Here is a 16,368-nt window from a genome sequence, read left to right as displayed (position 1 = left end):
TTTGGCTCCAGGATGCTTCAGGCATTTTCTTGGAAGTTAAATGTTCATGTGTCATTAATTCTTTTCTTCTTGGTTACTCATTAGCACAGATATTTTCCCTCTCCAGTATCTATGCAGCTCATGAATAAAATCCGTGCCTGGACTGATCAGCAAGGCAGCCAATGTGAGAGGGATCTCCAAGGGTCATCTGCTGGGCCCGTCTGCTCCTCTGGGGCCTGGCCCCATGGCTCGTAGGCAGCACACCCCAGCCCAGCCCAGCCCCGCCTGGAGGGGAAATCTGTGAATGGGCATTGAGTTGTCTCCGCACAGCACATCTTTGTATTGGCAGCCAATAGCCATTGCTCTCTGGTACTTGCTGTCCCACCCCTGGCCTCTGGGACCTGCCCCCCCACTCCCACTCAAGACCCACTGAGTGCGGGCTGAGCCTGATGAAATGAAGGCATCTGGGTGCGATCCTTACTGTGCTGAGGGCACTTCAGGGAGTTGCAGCTGGGGAAGGGAGCTCCTTGCCTGTCCCTCCCCAACTCGACTCACAGAGGTGTCACAGGTGACGTTGGTCTAGGTCACCCAGAGGCAGTTTCGATAGACGGCGGCGTGGCCGAGGGCACTCCAGAAGCTGCCGAGAGCAGCGCTGGGACAGGCAGCAGACATTCCACAGGGTGCAGGCAACGGGAAGAGCACAGGGAAGGGCGTTCCCAGCCCCTAGCACACGTCTTCTTCAGGCTCTACCCTTCATGCACACCTCTGGCTTCATTCATACATTGTCTTAGTGATGCATGTTAGGTGCCTTTTCCCAGACTGAGCTTCTAACTGCACAACTTGATCCACTTCACGTTAGGGATCAAGATATCGATTCAATGAATTACAATCAGTATCTTTTAATTAAAAAAAAAAAAAGAAAGAATAGAAAGGGCTAGCAAGGCGAAACAAAGCAGCCCAGTGCAGACGCACACACGTGTGATGGAAATGTATCTCTCACTATAGGTCACAGTCAAAAGAACGTGAAGGCTGTGGCTGGGAAGGTGGAGGGCTGATCGAGGCCTGTATTTTTCTGCATCCTCAGCATGTAGGGCCAAGTCCCAGACGGGCTTTACACACAGCAGGCCTTCACTCGCTGAAGGTCGGGAGGGTGGTCCCAGTGGCCAGTTGGAGCCACTGGTTCCTCTCCCCAACCTTCTGCCCTTAAGCCAAAAGCTACGTTTCAACAACTTCACAGGGTGTAGAAGGTAGCAGCTGGATCAGTCAATTCCAGTGACCCTCAGAGGAATCCCGGACCCAGTTTCCCAGCTGCTAAGCTAGGAAGCTGGTCATTGTTTTGTCATTATGTAACCCAGAGAAGCAGCGGCCACTTGCTCCCAGGCGCGTGGGGCAGACGGACGCCTGACTCCACCTCTGTCAAAGAAACGGTGGTCTCTGCTCCTGTCCACACGCGGTGTGCAGATCTCGTTCCCAACTCCTCTGTCTCTCTAGAGAGCAGGGCCGAAGCAAAGCGGCTGGTTTTGTAGTGTGAGAACTCAAAGGAGTCTAGAGGAGAAATGTCTTAACAAACGGTGAGATAGCAGGATGAGATTTGGGGACCTCTTTCCTATTTGTTTGATTTTGTAAATAATAGAAGGCCATCTAGTATATGCTAACAGCAGTCACTGTATTCTACTGCTTACATCTGCTTCCTGGGAGCAATAGAGAGTAGTGGAAACATGTCCGAGTCAGAATCTGAGCTCCACCACTTACTAGCTGTGTGACTTGGGTGAATCGCTTAACCTCTCTGGGCCTAAGCTTCCTCATCTGTGAGATGGGGATAATAACGGTACCTACTGTTTAGGCTGTTCTGAGAATTAAATGACTTCCTGCATATAGAGCACTCAGAACAGTGCCTGGCCTACAGGAAGTGCTGGTTGAGTACTTCCTATTCCCATTTTATGAATTTGTGATCCTGGCCAGTCTGTGACTCGAGAAAAGTCCACCTTGAGTATCTCCGTGTCCCTGTGCATAGCCAGTACTTGGGCATTTGGTGCACACAGACTAACAGCTGAGTGAACCAGGATTTAAATAGCTGAGGATGGGCCCCGAGCGTTTCAGATTTCACTGCTGATGTACTGTTGCCACAGCGACTCGGAGTTCCAAGTGTTCTTTCTGTTGTGCCGGTGGGAAGACATGTTTATAAGGCTGCGATGTGTTCCTCCAGACCCTTTTTTCTTCTCCCCATGTCCAACCTGTTGATAACCCCAGTCTTGGGGGACATAACTGTCCCTTCTGGGGCAAGCTGTAGGGAGCCATTCTGTACATGTACCGTGACAAGATAGTTGAAGGAATAGAGGCCAGCAAGACCAGACCCTGACCTCCCAGGACACAGACTGTACCAGGAACACTCCAGAAGCATGGGCGCCATGTGCCGGAAGAGAGAAAATGCTGTGCCCCACAGAGGGGACTGCAGGCCTCACTCCCAGACACGGGGAAGTGGCAGAAACCAGTCTCATTCGTGTAAATGTCTGCAGCCAGTGAAAGTTAAGAAAAATGCTTGTGTGTCTAAGATTCTCTGCATCAAATAAACCCTCTGTGAGGGAAGTCAGAGCAGCTGGATTTTGCCCTTACTAAAGTTAGGACCTTGTTTGCTTCACATTGCTTTAGCATGCTTTTCTGTATACATTAGACAGTCCAGAGAAGTCCACATCCCCACCTGTTCCGGTTATTTCTTACTGCATAATACAGTATATACTACACTTAGATGGACGTTGGACTGTCTGCCTCCGCAAGGACCGTTTTGCTGAGTCTGAGTCCCCTCCAGTCTAGGGGATGGAGAATTCACCTACACTTCTGACCTGGTTTCAAAAGGCTTGGATAATGAAAGGCTGGCCTGCTGATTGCCCAGAATCTTTTTTAATAATATAATTAAAAAAACACACACACACACAAACGTGGGAGAAGAGTGATGAGACACCGAGCTGCAGGACCGTCCCTCCCAAGGTCACTCCTGGCCCTGTGAGGCAGGCAGACAGGCCCAGGAGAGCGAGCGTGCCCACGAGAGCATTCCTCCTGCATCTCTAGGAAAGCGTCTCGGGGCGGCCAGATGCGCTCCTCGACCACAGCAGAGACTGCGGTTAGCCACATGAAGCTGCCGGCTTCAAAGGGCAGTGCCCTGGGGGCGGGGTCTCAAACCCAGAGAAGCAGCTCTGGCGGAACCTGACATTCTTCAAACATCAAGTCTCCTCTCCAAACTGTTCACGGAGCACCTTGATCTCCTTAGAGGAAAGCTTGATAGTGATCTAATAAATAAATCGAAACATACTTTCCCCCCTCACTACAACGTTAATTTAATTTAAAACTAGCATGTCTAATAGGCTGCACTTTTCAAATGCGTTTCTGGAATTTGTGGTTTGGATTTCAGTCTCCTGAAAATAATATATTTTATATCTACTCCATGTGTTTGGACCCCAACTTGTTTTGACTAAAGGGACATGATTTGTCAAGATGTTTTCTCTGCTGGAATTGGCATGAGCAGGATGGTTTTATCTAAAAATTGCATGAAGCCATTTTATTTCTTTTTTTACGTGTTTGTCGTCATCATTGTCATTGTTGTTGTTGCATTTCGTATGTGGCCATGCTTAATTCGAGAAAAGTAAAAGATTTATGAAAAAGAGTCCAAGACCCCTGCTCGCCTCTGGGCCAGTGGAGTTAGTACGGGAGCCCCGCTGCCTTGGTAGCAATAGGAGGGCCGAGCAACTGCTGGGGGCCCTGAGAAGCCGGTGGTGGCGAGGGGGACAGGGCCGAATCTCTTTCAGTCGCGATTAAAATACCGACAAAGTGCACTAACTCAATCAAAGAAAGGATCATTTGTTGTGAAGACCAAAGAATGTCTCAGGGCCCACGAGGGCAGCTACGCGGAGGCCTCGGGAGGGACTGGGCTGAGAACCGCAGAGCCAGCGGGAAGCCAGACAGCTCCCCGAGACTTGCTCTGTCCTGCAGCAGATGCTGAGAACGGCGCCCTGCAGGCTGCCCGCGTTCCATGGACATTAGCTGAGCGAACGACTGAGAGCTGTGCACCGCTTCTGGGTCTCACCGCTCAGCTTGGGTTCAGCCTTGTCTGTCTTAGGTCAGGTCTGGATTCCCAGGGGAGGATCTAGAGTTGGCCCAGCCTGGGTCAGGGATTCATTCTTGGGCCATTATTTACCCATGTATGAGGGGCAGGATCATGCTGGTAATTACATGGCAGCCAACAGCCCACCCCCTAACCATGGCCAACAGGGACACCGTCCACACAGGTTTAAAGACTTACAGAAGCTTCTACAGCAGAAGTGAAGACGTATGCTTGGGAGGAGGGCAGCCCTCGGGAGCGTCAGGTGAAATTCGACATCAGATCTTTGACTGTGAGAGCTGGACATGCCCAGAGGTCCTCTAGTCCAGCTCCTCATTGTTGACACAAGAAAAACAGGGCTCAGAGAGACAAACTGTTGGCTCAGGTCAATAATACTTAACAGTATTTCTGACAAGAGGAAAACATCTCAGCATTTGGTGTTTGTCGACTAAGTAAGTACACGTTCTAGAATTTCTGTTTGCAACACTATAACCATCGTTTATATATCTTCTTCTTAATTATACTCCACACTATGAGGTAGGGGTTGGTTTTTGTCTAACATTAGCTAAATACGACCCATAAATTCTAGAGAGATGGAGTTAGGTAGGGATCATCAAACAAAAAACAAAACTTGGTTTTGATGGTCTACGAACTTTGCGTCCTGGGAGCAGTCATTGAGAGCCTTGGGTGTGACTCATCACTGTGGTGGGGAAGGACGATACTAGACAATCTCGGTACCTGCCTGCCATGACCCGATCACCCTGTGGAGCTTACAGCTGGTTGGGGAGCTGGACACGAGGACTGCGGATTGCAGGGAGTGGTGTGCCGAGGGGCTGTCTCACTTGTCTCTGCTGAAAGATGGAGCCTCTACTGCTCCACAGATCCCACAGATGCCAAGGATCCTGTGAAGTGACCTATGCCCACCCCCCGCTCCATCTCCCTCCATAGCACTTCCTGCCTTTCTTTTCCCCGTTCACTTACTGGTGTTGTCCTGCTCTCCCAGCTAAAATGTAAGTTCTGCGACAGCAGGGACTCCTGTCTGGTTGTTCACTGCTCAGTCCCTGCCGTCTAGAGAAGTGTCTGGCTCGCAGTCGTTGCTCAGTAAACAGCTGTGGAATGGCCGGTGAATAAGTGAAAAGGCCAGCGCCGGACACGAAGAGTCGGGTGGCAGTGACAGCGCGCTGCCTGATTCCTGCAGGGAGAGGAGCCACCCCGCGCGTCCGCAGTCAGCGTGCTGTTCTCAGGGCCTCGAGCCCTTCACGCCCAAACTCCCGGTGCGCTGTCCTGCCACTGCTGAAGGACAGGGACCCGACCCTTCCTGTGCTGGGGACAAGTGTCACCCACGAAGAGAAACTGAATGGAGACTTGGCGGCGAGGTTCCCAGAACGCCCGGAGAGCGCCAGAAAAAGCGGAAGCAGCAGAAGCGCTTCTCATGGAAACCGACCGGGACATCAAAGAGCGCTCTGGGGCCGGCAGCTGCACCGAGGTTTCGGCAGCCCCTGCTTCAAAGGCTGGGACGGTGGGAAGAATCAGTCTTATCTGACCAGAGCTGAAGTCTTCGAGTCACAGCCAGTGAACATTTGGAAAATGAAAGGAAGAGCAGAGGGCCTGCCTTGCTTTATTAATGTGTGCCTTTGCGATGGCAGTAACAACACAAATCTTTCATCTCCAGCGTGCCTACGCCCTGCGTTCACACTCGAATGGCACTCAGCTGTGCGCGGTGCGTTATGAGATGTGTTATTTTGATGGAAGAGACTCCACTGCCCAATCTCCTGCTGACTTGACATGTTCTAAAAGGAAAGTCTGGTTTCAAAACATAAATCTAAACAGAAACCAAAATAGCAAACAGCAACATGTATTAATCAGACCCGTCTATTTGTACCAAAATCCACATTCCCTCAACTCCCTGGCCCCAGGGTATTGTTCTTTGTTGTTGCTGTTCATTTCTTTTTTCCTTTTCATCTTTCAATACATCCTTCCAAGATTCTCACAATGTACTTAAGAGTCCAGACTCTCTTATGGAAAGCATATGTCTCCGGGAACATACCGTTCACTTGAAGTTCTGCAACCAGTGTTGTTTCTGTCTCAGGGTTAAGTGAGAAACAACCATTGTTTGTAGGACTGGAAGTAACTTTGGGTCAGTGAGCCAGAAAGAACCACACATCAAGCAACAAGAGTTTCTCAAAGACCTCTAAGAAAATAAGGGCATCTCCAAGGTAACCTGTGGGTCTCATTCATTGATGCATTGGTTTTATTTATGTACCATTGGTTGAAAGTTTATCATAAACTAGGTCTATGCTCAGAGCCCCAAAATACCAAGGCAAACATGATCAGTTTCTACCCTCTGGTATCTTACAGTCTAGGGGAAGAGACAGGCAGGTATGTCGAGGCAGCGGTCCAGTTTAACGAGGCCAAGGGAGAGGTATCTGTCAGATGTAGGGCATGGGACAGGAGATGAGAGATGGTTAGGGAGAGGATGCTTTCTAAAGAGAGCAAGAGGGAAGGAGGGAAGGAAGAGGAAGTGAGAGTACTTTACACAGAGGAAACTATGTATACTACATAAAACAATATGATACAGATGATAGTCAAAGTCTTTAATAACTGGAACATCATGGGCATAGACAGAGGCCAAAACCCACCCATGGTCCCAACCAACGCCTGTGGGCTGCAGATCTTTTCTGCTGATATGAGGAATCTCCGGTTATATAGATCAGAACGAAAAAGCCAGGCACAGTGTTGTGTTGTAAGCCAAGGTGTTAGTTAACCTTGGTGCGGGGATGGCGGAGGCCATAGGGGGGGTCCCAGGGTCCTGGCTTTCTGTTTCTTGATCTGGATGCTGACCACACAGGTTTGTATACTTTGTAAAAATAAATCGACTTGAACATTTGTGATAAATGCTCTTTTCAGTACAAATGTTTAGTAAAGTTTTATATGTTTGACAAAATGTTCCAAAACAAACAAACAAACACATACCTTGCATTTAGGCAGGTCTCAATTTCCCATGAATGGCTCCTCCAATAGTATGTGTGGAGGAGATAAAAATAGAGACATAAAGCAAGGCATGCTGTAAGAGACTTGTATACTGAATGAAGGGGCTTGAACTTCACCCTCAGAACTGTGAGACTCTTTGGAGAGAATGAGCTTGTGCTGGAGCCGAGGGGTGTCAGACGGTGGCCTCCGGGTGGTGGCTCAGGACGCTGGCCTCTGGTTCCACGAGTTAGTCACTGTGTCACTCTATGTAAACTTCAAGCTCTTCATCTGCAAAACACACTGATGATTTTGTTTGCCTCCTAAGGTGGTTTTGAGAATTGAATAAGATAATGCACAAAAATGTTTCGTATTCTGGGCACTGTATTCAGTACTGAATGTTTTTAGAAAGCTCCTCAGCAGGAATGAGGAGCGTGGGTGAGGGATGGCCGGGCCCGGGAGAGGGACGAGTTCGAGGCTGAGGCGGCAGGCAGTGCGGAGGCAGAGAGCCCGACCAGGACCGGAACCGTGCGAAGCAAGGAGAGAGCGTACATGTGAGAGGGCAGAATGCACAGGACTTGATCTGGGAGACGAAAGAGACCCAGAGTCTACAGTGATTCTTAGGTATTGGTGCAGGGGACTAAGGAGGGCGATGCTGTTAGAAAGTCCGGACGAGGAATACACAGAGGGGAAGATGGTGTATCACATGTGAAGCCTGTTGAGATTCGGGATTCTGGGAGGCATCCAGGAACTCAATAGAGGTCGTTGAGATAAAGGCAGAGATTCGGGAAATATATAAAAGATTGTTGAAGGCATACGAGTGGATGAGGTCCTTCAGGGCTGGTCTATCAAGTGAAAAAAGCAAAGGGCCAAAGATGGAGCCCAAGTAACATCAACGCTTAAAGGGAAGGCCAGCCCGACCGGTGTGGCTCAGTGGTCGAGCGTCAACCCATGCACCAAGAGGTCACCCATTTGATTCCTGGTCAGGGCACATGCCCAGGTTGTGGGCCCGATCCCCAGTGGGGGGCATGCAGGAGGCGGCCCATCAATGTTCTCTCTCATCAATGTTTCTATCTCTCTCTCCCTCTCCCTTTCTCTCACTCTAAAATCAATAAAGTAAAAAATATTTTAAAAAATAAATAAAGGGGAAAGCCAAAAAAAAAATGAACCTATGAAGAAATTTGAGAAGAAAACATTGGAAAGTAGAAGGAACAACCAAGAGAGCTATTGTGATAGCCAAGAAGGATGTCACCAACTGTAACAATGCCACAGAAATGACCAGTGAAATGAAGACATAGTACCCGTTGACTCCTACGTATGGTGGTCACTAGTGACCTCAGGCAGAGCGATTCCCGGGAACACTGGGACAGAAGCGGGTTGTCATGGATGTGTGGACATGGACTGGTAGAAAGATGTCAGCAAGTCAAGGGGAAGGAGGGCCCCCGGCAGGAAGCTAGAGGGGCTAATGAGTGACAGCCTTCTCTGAAGATCAGAGCTCCCTAAGTTTTTCAGCCTTTTTTCTCCACCACCCCCTTGGCAACAGTGCAGAGCTATGGCCCTCATGCTCTCCCTCTCTCCCTCCCTCCCTCCGTTCCTCCCTCGCTCCCTCCCTCCCTCCGTTCCTCCTTCCCTCCTTTTCTCCCTCCCTCCCTTCCTTCTTCTCCATTCTAAATTTCTTCTCCAGAAGCCAAGCAGTAACTTATGTAACTGAAAGCACTTAGTGTATTATCTTCTTGTGTTTTTAAAATAAGATGTTGACAAGTGGGTATATTCGGGGAAGGAGCCAGAAGAACCCACTGAGAAGGGAGTTGGAGCAGGGGCAGGAGAAAGGCTTCCTGCCAGGCTGCTATCTGGGCCTGCGGCTCCCGGGCACTGCCCAGTGGCCCCGGCAGGGCTGTGCGTGAGAGTGCGAATCAGGGAGCACACTGTCCTCCTGTCTGGAGTCGGAGCCTCTGGCTTCAGTGTCCAGGCGAGCGGCGCAGTCTCTCCTGCAGTGTCCCCGTGCCCCTGTGCCCTGACTGGGCCTCGGCCTGCTCCACCAGCTGGTGACTACCTGCCTCCGGGGCTCAGCTCACACCCCTCTCCTCCTCCTGCCCCTCCTCACCCGACCAACTCAGGCTCCCAGACAGGGCTCAATACCTGCGTCTCCAGGAACCCCCTCTTGTCCCCTCCATTTAGTCACTAAGTCAATGTGTTGTTCACTTGGCATTTCCTGAGGGGTTACTGTGAGTCGTTCTCGTTTTACTTTATAATAATACGTTGGCTCATTGGTACAACTGGAAGGCACGAGGAGGAACTCTCCACAGCCTCTGGTGGAGCGCCCCGCTCCGTGTAGTCAGTCCTCAGCCAAGGCTGGTTTGCAGGAGACAAGGGTGCGCAGTCCGCACCAGCCTGTAAGCTCCTGAGGGGGGCCGCCTGTCTCTCATCTCTTCACGCCCTTCGCCACCTCCCTGGTGCTGTGACTGTTCATCCTTTCCACAGACGTTTATTGAGCACCTGCTATGTGCCAGAAACTGCACTAGGTAAGCTGGAAGTTCAGCGGGTAGTGGCAGGCAAGGTCGGTCTTGTGCAGTTTATGTTCTAGTAAGGAGGCAGCCAGCAAGGAAACAAACACACGTCAGCCCAGGCTGCGGCCGGCGCCTCCAGGAAATGAGCAGAGCTGAGTACAAAGAAGGGCACGCTTACCCTGAGAACTGACGACTCACAAGGCAGGAAAACGTTGCCCCTCAGTCTTCCCCTCTTATTTAATAGCCCCCACTCCTTGAACTTTTCTTTCAATAAAATATTGATTTGAAGTGATGTAATGAGGTGACGTTATGCATTTTCCTGGTCCATAGATTCACAACCCGCTAACACATCTGATCACTAACAGATCATAATCTCTGTAAGGGTCATTCATCTCCCCTGTTTCATGGGGTAGCAGGCCTGGGGCCCCATGGATCCGATGGGGATGGCGCCCCACTGCCCAGGCCTGTCTGATGCTGGTGGTGGTTTGTTTCGCAGGTGAGCCGGCCTCATCCCAGCGACCACCCTCTCCTGATCCTCTTCGTGGTGGGCGGAGTCACAGTCTCTGAAGCCAAAATGATCAAAGACCTCGTGCTGTCCCTGAAGCCAGGAACCCAGGTACACAGCCCTCGGCGACATGAGAGGCCTGGGCGGAGCTGGAAGGGCGGGCGCCCACATCCCCATCTCCACCCCGGCTTCTCTCCCACCTGCTCCTCCCCGTGTCCAAGGCCAGCCACCCTCCTTGTGCGGGTAAAGGGGGCGGCTCTCCTTCTACAGTCCTCTCCTTCCTCTGGGCTCCAAGGGCTGACACGCTGTTGTCCCTGTTCCCAGCTCCTGCGCATGTTCTCGGTGTCCGGTCAGTGCTGAGTGCCTCCGGCCTTCCACTGCCGCCAGGCTCCAGACTGAGGGGCTCCCAGAAGCCCTGGCGGGGGGAACTGAGGAAGGCGCACTGCAAAGACACAGTGTAGAACGTTTCTCCTCTGTAGCCTCCTGTCGGGTCCCATTTCACTCCACAAATAAGTGGCCTGGTGGTTCAGAACACAGATCTCTTAATTTTATAGGCCTGAGTTCGAATGTTACCTCTGCCTTTTACTAGCCAGATGCTTTAGGAGAGAAAGGCCCTCCGTTTTCTCGTTTAGGAAGGGGCTGGGTGGCTGTGAACCTTAGGTCAGAGAGAGTGTGCTGCTTAGCACGGTGCCTGGTACATCGCTCTCAACAAACGCTCTCCTCTCAAGCCCTTCTGAAGAGCCACACCTGCTGTGCAGGAGGGGCTGAGGCGCCTGGCACGAGGCAGCAGGAAACCAAGGAGAGCGACCTCAGGAAAAGGAGAGTCTGGCCTCTGGAAGCTCTCATCTGGCCAGGGAAGCAGAGCTTGTAATTCAGTAAGAGGAAAAATTCCTGCCACAGTGGGTAACCCAGAACAGATCGTGAGATGGAGACGTGAGAGCAGGTGGTGTATGTGGGAGGTGACCCCAAGAAGCAGAAGTGAGGGAATCAGAAAAGAGAAGCAACAGAGGGAGAAAACCCAGAAATGGGAGCCTCCCTGAGGTGGTCGCTGCTGGGCATCATCAAGGTGCAGTCCTGTGGGCCCAGGAGCCGGGATTGCGGTCCTCTGAACTGTCCTGCTGGACAACAGGGACTCTGGGACAGCTTCTGTGGACTCTCTCCACTGCCCACCCCCCGTGTGACACCTCTGGGGCTTATATTCAGCTCTGCCACCTTGTGCAGCGGAGCAGCTCCCCGGGGTCTGGAGAAAGCAAAACAGGGAAGTGTGTCTGGTGCTCCGAGCACAGCGCTGGCTTGTGCAGGAAATGCCACCGCTGCACAGAGGCTGGGTGGGGTTCCAGCCAGGGCCTGGCTGCCGGGCTGCTGCTCTCTTCGTCTCCCACCGCCACCCACTGCGGAAATTCCACCAGCTCTGCCCACGACGGTGACAGTAACAGAGCCAGCAGGTGCGCCCTCGGTGAGGCCCTACTTCCTGTTCCAGGCCTTCTGTCATCTCTGCTGGTGTCCGGTCCGTGCTCTGCGCCAGGCTGCTAGCTCGCTGCTTCCTGCTCGCTGGCCTAGGTTCCCGAGCAAACATGAACTCCTGAGGACGACGGCTGTGGCCCCCAGGCCTGAGCACAGGGCCGCAGCGCCTTGAGCCCCGGGGGCTGGGGCTGGGTTGGCTGCAGGAGAAGTGGTTGGTGGTGCGGACATGGGCCACCTGGTGACGAAGAGAAGATCTGGACCCTGCTGTTCTCAGACCCCCGACTGAGAAATGGGACCTGGGCAGCTAGGGAACTGGACATTCCTGAGCAGAGGAGTGGCCCGTCATTGTCTGTGACCATTTCTGCTTTTACATCACCTGTCATGGCCATAGCTGGTGAAATTTCTGATAAAGTGGTCACTTCTGTCTCATCTGACACCCTCTCGGCAGCAGGGTCTGTGTGGTGAGCGGTTCCCTGTCCAGCAATTTTTTTCTTTTAATCAGAAAGCACCTTCTCACTGCCCCTAGCACAGTGAACTAGAGTCTTAGCTCTTCAGAACAGCCATGCATTGCAGCGGCCTGACAGACATGTTAGTCCCCACTCTAAAAGGACAAAATGCAGATGTTTTTAAAGCCCAGTGACCTGGGTTTGGCAGCGGAGCGGACTCTGCGGTGCCCAGTCGTCTGCACCGTGCGTCTCGGAGGATGCTGGGCCCTGGAGCAGCCGGGACTGCTGCTTGTCCTCTGTGAAGATGCCCCACAGAGTTAACAGGCCGGAGGGAGGCTCCACAGTTCTCTGCGTCGTGCCCTTCCTCTCCGAGTTCCTGGGATGAGGTGGATCGCCTGGGGTTTGCTGGAGGGACCCCGTGGAGGCAGACCTCCCTTTCTCAGAGCTCAACAGATGCCCAGTGGCCCTGGCCCTGCAGCCGGCTCTGCCCAGCCCCGGCCCTGAGCAGCCTCCTGCGGTTAGAAGTGGGGAGGTCAGGCCCTGCTGCTGCAGCTGTGCACAGATGAGACATGCACCGGAGCCAGTCACTGCCCAGACTCATGGCCGTTGGAGGACGCCGTGAGCTAAACCAAACCTGTGCCCAGCAGACTCTCAAACACTTCTGGCAACCAAGAGAGTAACTGACCTGGCCATTGATGTAAACAGTGACAGTATACGTATCTAACACTTCCTTCCATCTGTAATATTCAGCCTACGCATGGACATCCCCAGCGACAGGGTTTGTCCCTCCCGCAGCAGCCTCCTGGGGGCTCACAGGGCTTCATCTTTACAGCTGCTGAGCCTCCTCCGGATGAGTCCGGGGCAGGGGCTAGCTCTCGGGCTACCCAGAATTTACAAGCAAATTAGGCTCATCCTTCCTCTGCATGTCCTCCCCCAGGTCTGCTCTCCCCAAAACAGCATCCTCAGTTTCCACAGCCACCCCGCCCCAGCCCGAGACATGGTCCGGAGCCCTCACTGTTGTGGGGCTCTCGTGGGCCCCAGGGCCTCTCTCGCACTCAGCTGGACCTGAGAGCCATGTCCTGGGGCGGCCTGATCAGAGCAGAGACAGCTGGGGCTACTTCTCTTCCCCACCCGGCCTACAAGGCCCCCCAGGGACTCCCCCAGCCGACCCTTGGTCCTCCTTTTCCTATCTCTCTTCTGCTTGCACACTCTTCTCCAGCCTCGGGAGTTTGCACTTTTTGCTGTTTTGTTCCCAGCACCTCAAACAGGATCTGGTGCTGGGTGTCATGATTGTTCATTGGATGTCAGATATTGAACACTAGAAACTTGCATTATTGCAGCATAGATAAAAGTAACTTTTCTGGAGGCTCCACCAACTTGTCAATTCACCCATGTCTCCTCTGTTCCGTGTCTGCGTGGGTGCGCTTGGACCCACGTATAGGACTCGCAGTCATGTCTTTTAAATTGGATTCACTGGTTATTCACTACTCTGTGCCCAGCACTGGTCTTTGTGCTGAAGATGGAGCAGTGACCAAGCCAGACACATTCCTGCTTCCGCAGAACTCACCCTCTCATAGAGAGCCACGGGCTTTAACCACGGACACTGCAGCCACGTAGAAGTACACCAAGAACACACAGATGCCGAGTAGGAATAATCGGAGGGGAGTTCCTTCAGGCACAGGCTCCTCGTTGGAGGAGAAGGCTATGAGCTGAACTTAGAAAGGCATTCAGGGATCAACTCTTCAAAGGAAAATGATAGAACCCATGGAAGGCACGTCCAGAAGTGATTCTCTTTCACAAAAAGTGACAAGGATGCGTGAAGCAGCAGAATCCAGAGACCACATTCGCTTCTGCTGCTCCCATAGGACTGTCACCATCCTCGAACATGAGCAAGTCTCCTCCACTCTGCCCGGGTTGCTGGTGGATGTGCTGAGGGAACAGGGAATGTGGGCAGTTGGAGAAGGCCCTCCTTCCTCTCTACCAAATACAAGGGACCAAGTAGGCAGCTCCCCGCCCATCACACACAGCCACGGCCGCAGGGAGAGGCTCTGCAGCCTTGCTTGCTCTGGGGCGCTCTGCCTGGCCCTGGCCTCTGTCATGCTCACTCACTGCCTGGTGTGGGGCTCTAGCCCAGACAGCTCTGCAGGCTGAACTCTGAGGCTGGATGGTGGCCAGGGAGCCAGCAGAAGCCTGGGATTGTGGGAGGAAAATAACAGGGAGGGACCCTCCCAGGAGATCCAGGGACAGGCCAGCTCAGGAAACAGAAAGACCAAGTGGGCAGCTTGACCCAGCCGTCCAGTGTTTTCCATAGGCACGTGCAAGCCGCCCACTCACTTCCATGTGGTGTGCATTCCTGGGGCTATTTGGTGAGAACATAATTTTTTAAAAACTAAACCCAGACACATGCTCATGCACACACAATTTTGCACAAATTTAGAGATTCAAGGACATCATGTCCTGGATCTAAAAGCTGGCTATTCTGGGGTTGATGGGAAGCCCAAGGAGAGGAGACAGGTGACTTTAAAAAACCAGAAGGGACAGAGCTGCGGAGAGGGTCTGAGACTGCCGTTCTCCGGGAGAACCTGGCCAGCGCAGCACACTGACCCCTGACGCCGATGCAGGCCGATGGCTCACTCTGCACGTCCAGAAAGCTCGGTCATGCCCTGGTCGGTTTGGCTCAGCGGTTAGAGCGTCGGCCTGCGGTCCTGTGAGACCCGGGTTCGGTTCCCGCTAAGGGCGCGTACCTCGGTTGCAGTTTGTCCCCGGCCCTGGTCAGAAAGCTCGGTCATGTCCATTTAATGAATCCACGGGCCCAGTGGTTTCATGCTTTATGTTTCACACCAGTGTGAGTGTGTGAACATGTGTAGGGCCTTGAATCTGACATGTCTCCAAACCAAGTCATCAAAGGAGTGAACACGCATGCGGCGCCTGTGCGTATACAAGGTACTTCTCCTGGGAAGAATCTTCCAAGTTTAAACGGAAAACGGAGGGAAAAAATGTATCCCCTGTTCCTTTCAACTCAGTGTTGAGAAATCAGAGGGTTATAGACTCCAAATCCCGGACTCCCTGCTTCCTCTGTGCTCTGCAGAAATAGAACCGGAAGACGCTGGCACCTGCAAATTATAGTGATGGGCTGGAGGAGTGGAGAGTGGAGGGGGGGTGGGGCCCCTCTCCCAGCGCCGGCCTGCTGCGGGGCTCAGGGCAGGCTGAGAGCCAAGACGGAGGGAGCCGGTGCCCTCTGGACTCGGGGCTGCTTTAAGGGCTTGGTTCTGAGGCTCCAGGAGCCCTGGAGTCCTCCACCCCCACTCCTCACAGGTGGCAGTTCCCACAGGTGCCCACAGTTGCCTGGGAAAAGCCAGTTCTTTGAAAGGAACCCTCTAACACTCAGTTTGCCTAATATCACACATTTGATTACAACATTTATAAAATCCACCTTTACTGTCTCACAGGCCTATTTTGTTTTCCCCATTTGCTTTATTTTTTAGAATTTTAAGAACTACTTTAGCCAAGTAATGCAGAAATGCCAGTAGTTAAATGCACTAGAAATTTTTTTAGAAACACTGAAAATGCTCAAAAGCAACCTGAAGCTTGAAAGATGCCTAAGATAGGAAAACGCGTAAGTCAGCTGTTACACTGTAAATGAAATGCTAGCAGTGCAATCCTGCTTGTTCTTCAAAGTAGGGATTTAGACAAATGGGCTTTTAGTTGGATGGATTTGAAAGAAGTTTCCCCAGAGCTGTTTGAGCTGTCCTTTACTAGAGAAACTGCCTACCAACTGTTGCGAAACTCACTGCCCTCTTCATTGTCTTCTGGTTTCTGTTCATCATCTAATCACTACGAGGTCATGATATGTACCAGGCACTATGCTAGTGAACAATGAAAAGGCTGGTTAAGGAGACAGGGAAGACAGGGCACGCCAACAGCCGTGGAACAGCCAGTCTGGAGGGGGTGGTGCCCGAGCAGACGGAGAGGTCTTCAGGCAAAGAATGAGAGAATCGTGTTCCAGATCAAGAAGCGTCTCCCACAGTCCAGCTGTGAAGCTGCAGTAGTGGAGGGGGGCTAGAACCTCGGACCGTGGGTGAGAAGGTTGGTGGCCGGGGGCTGGGCGTGGGTGCTGGGCGGCCAGCAGACTCGAGTTCTGGAACGCTCTCTAAGAGGGCTGGTCTTATCACAGGCAGAGGAGGCCATAAGGATTTTGAGCCCCTGAGGACAGGATCAGACTTACACCTGGGGAGGGTGGCTCTACCTCCCTGCCTCAGCCCCGGTGCCTGCTCAGAGCTGAACAGAGGGTGAGGATAGTGAGGGCATGATGAGGGTGGCGGCGGTAAGCCCCTCCAGGGCCTGCCATCATGCTAAATATGTTACATATATGTTCACATTCGACCATCCTGATAATCGTGTGAAGCA

The 16,368-nt window shown here is 52.4% G+C and overlaps 1 protein-coding gene across 2 annotated transcripts in view; it reads left to right on the top strand.

Annotated features, from left to right (window-relative positions):
* SCFD2 (sec1 family domain containing 2) overlaps positions 1–16,368 on the top strand; it is a 394,530-nt gene that overhangs the window by 361,982 nt on the left and 16,180 nt on the right. For both annotated transcript variants that reach the window (XM_036253349.1, XM_036253354.1), the window contains one exon: positions 10,043–10,162. In XM_036253349.1, coding sequence (XP_036109242.1) covers positions 10,043–10,162 — 120 coding nt within the window. The remainder of the gene's footprint in view (positions 1–10,042; positions 10,163–16,368) is intronic.

The sequence above is a fragment of the Molossus molossus genome, unplaced genomic scaffold, assembly GCF_014108415.1.
Source record: "Molossus molossus isolate mMolMol1 unplaced genomic scaffold, mMolMol1.p scaffold_m16_p_1, whole genome shotgun sequence".
NCBI classification, from domain to species: domain Eukaryota; kingdom Metazoa; phylum Chordata; class Mammalia; order Chiroptera; family Molossidae; genus Molossus; species Molossus molossus.
This window is presented reverse-complemented; position numbering and strand designations above follow the sequence as displayed.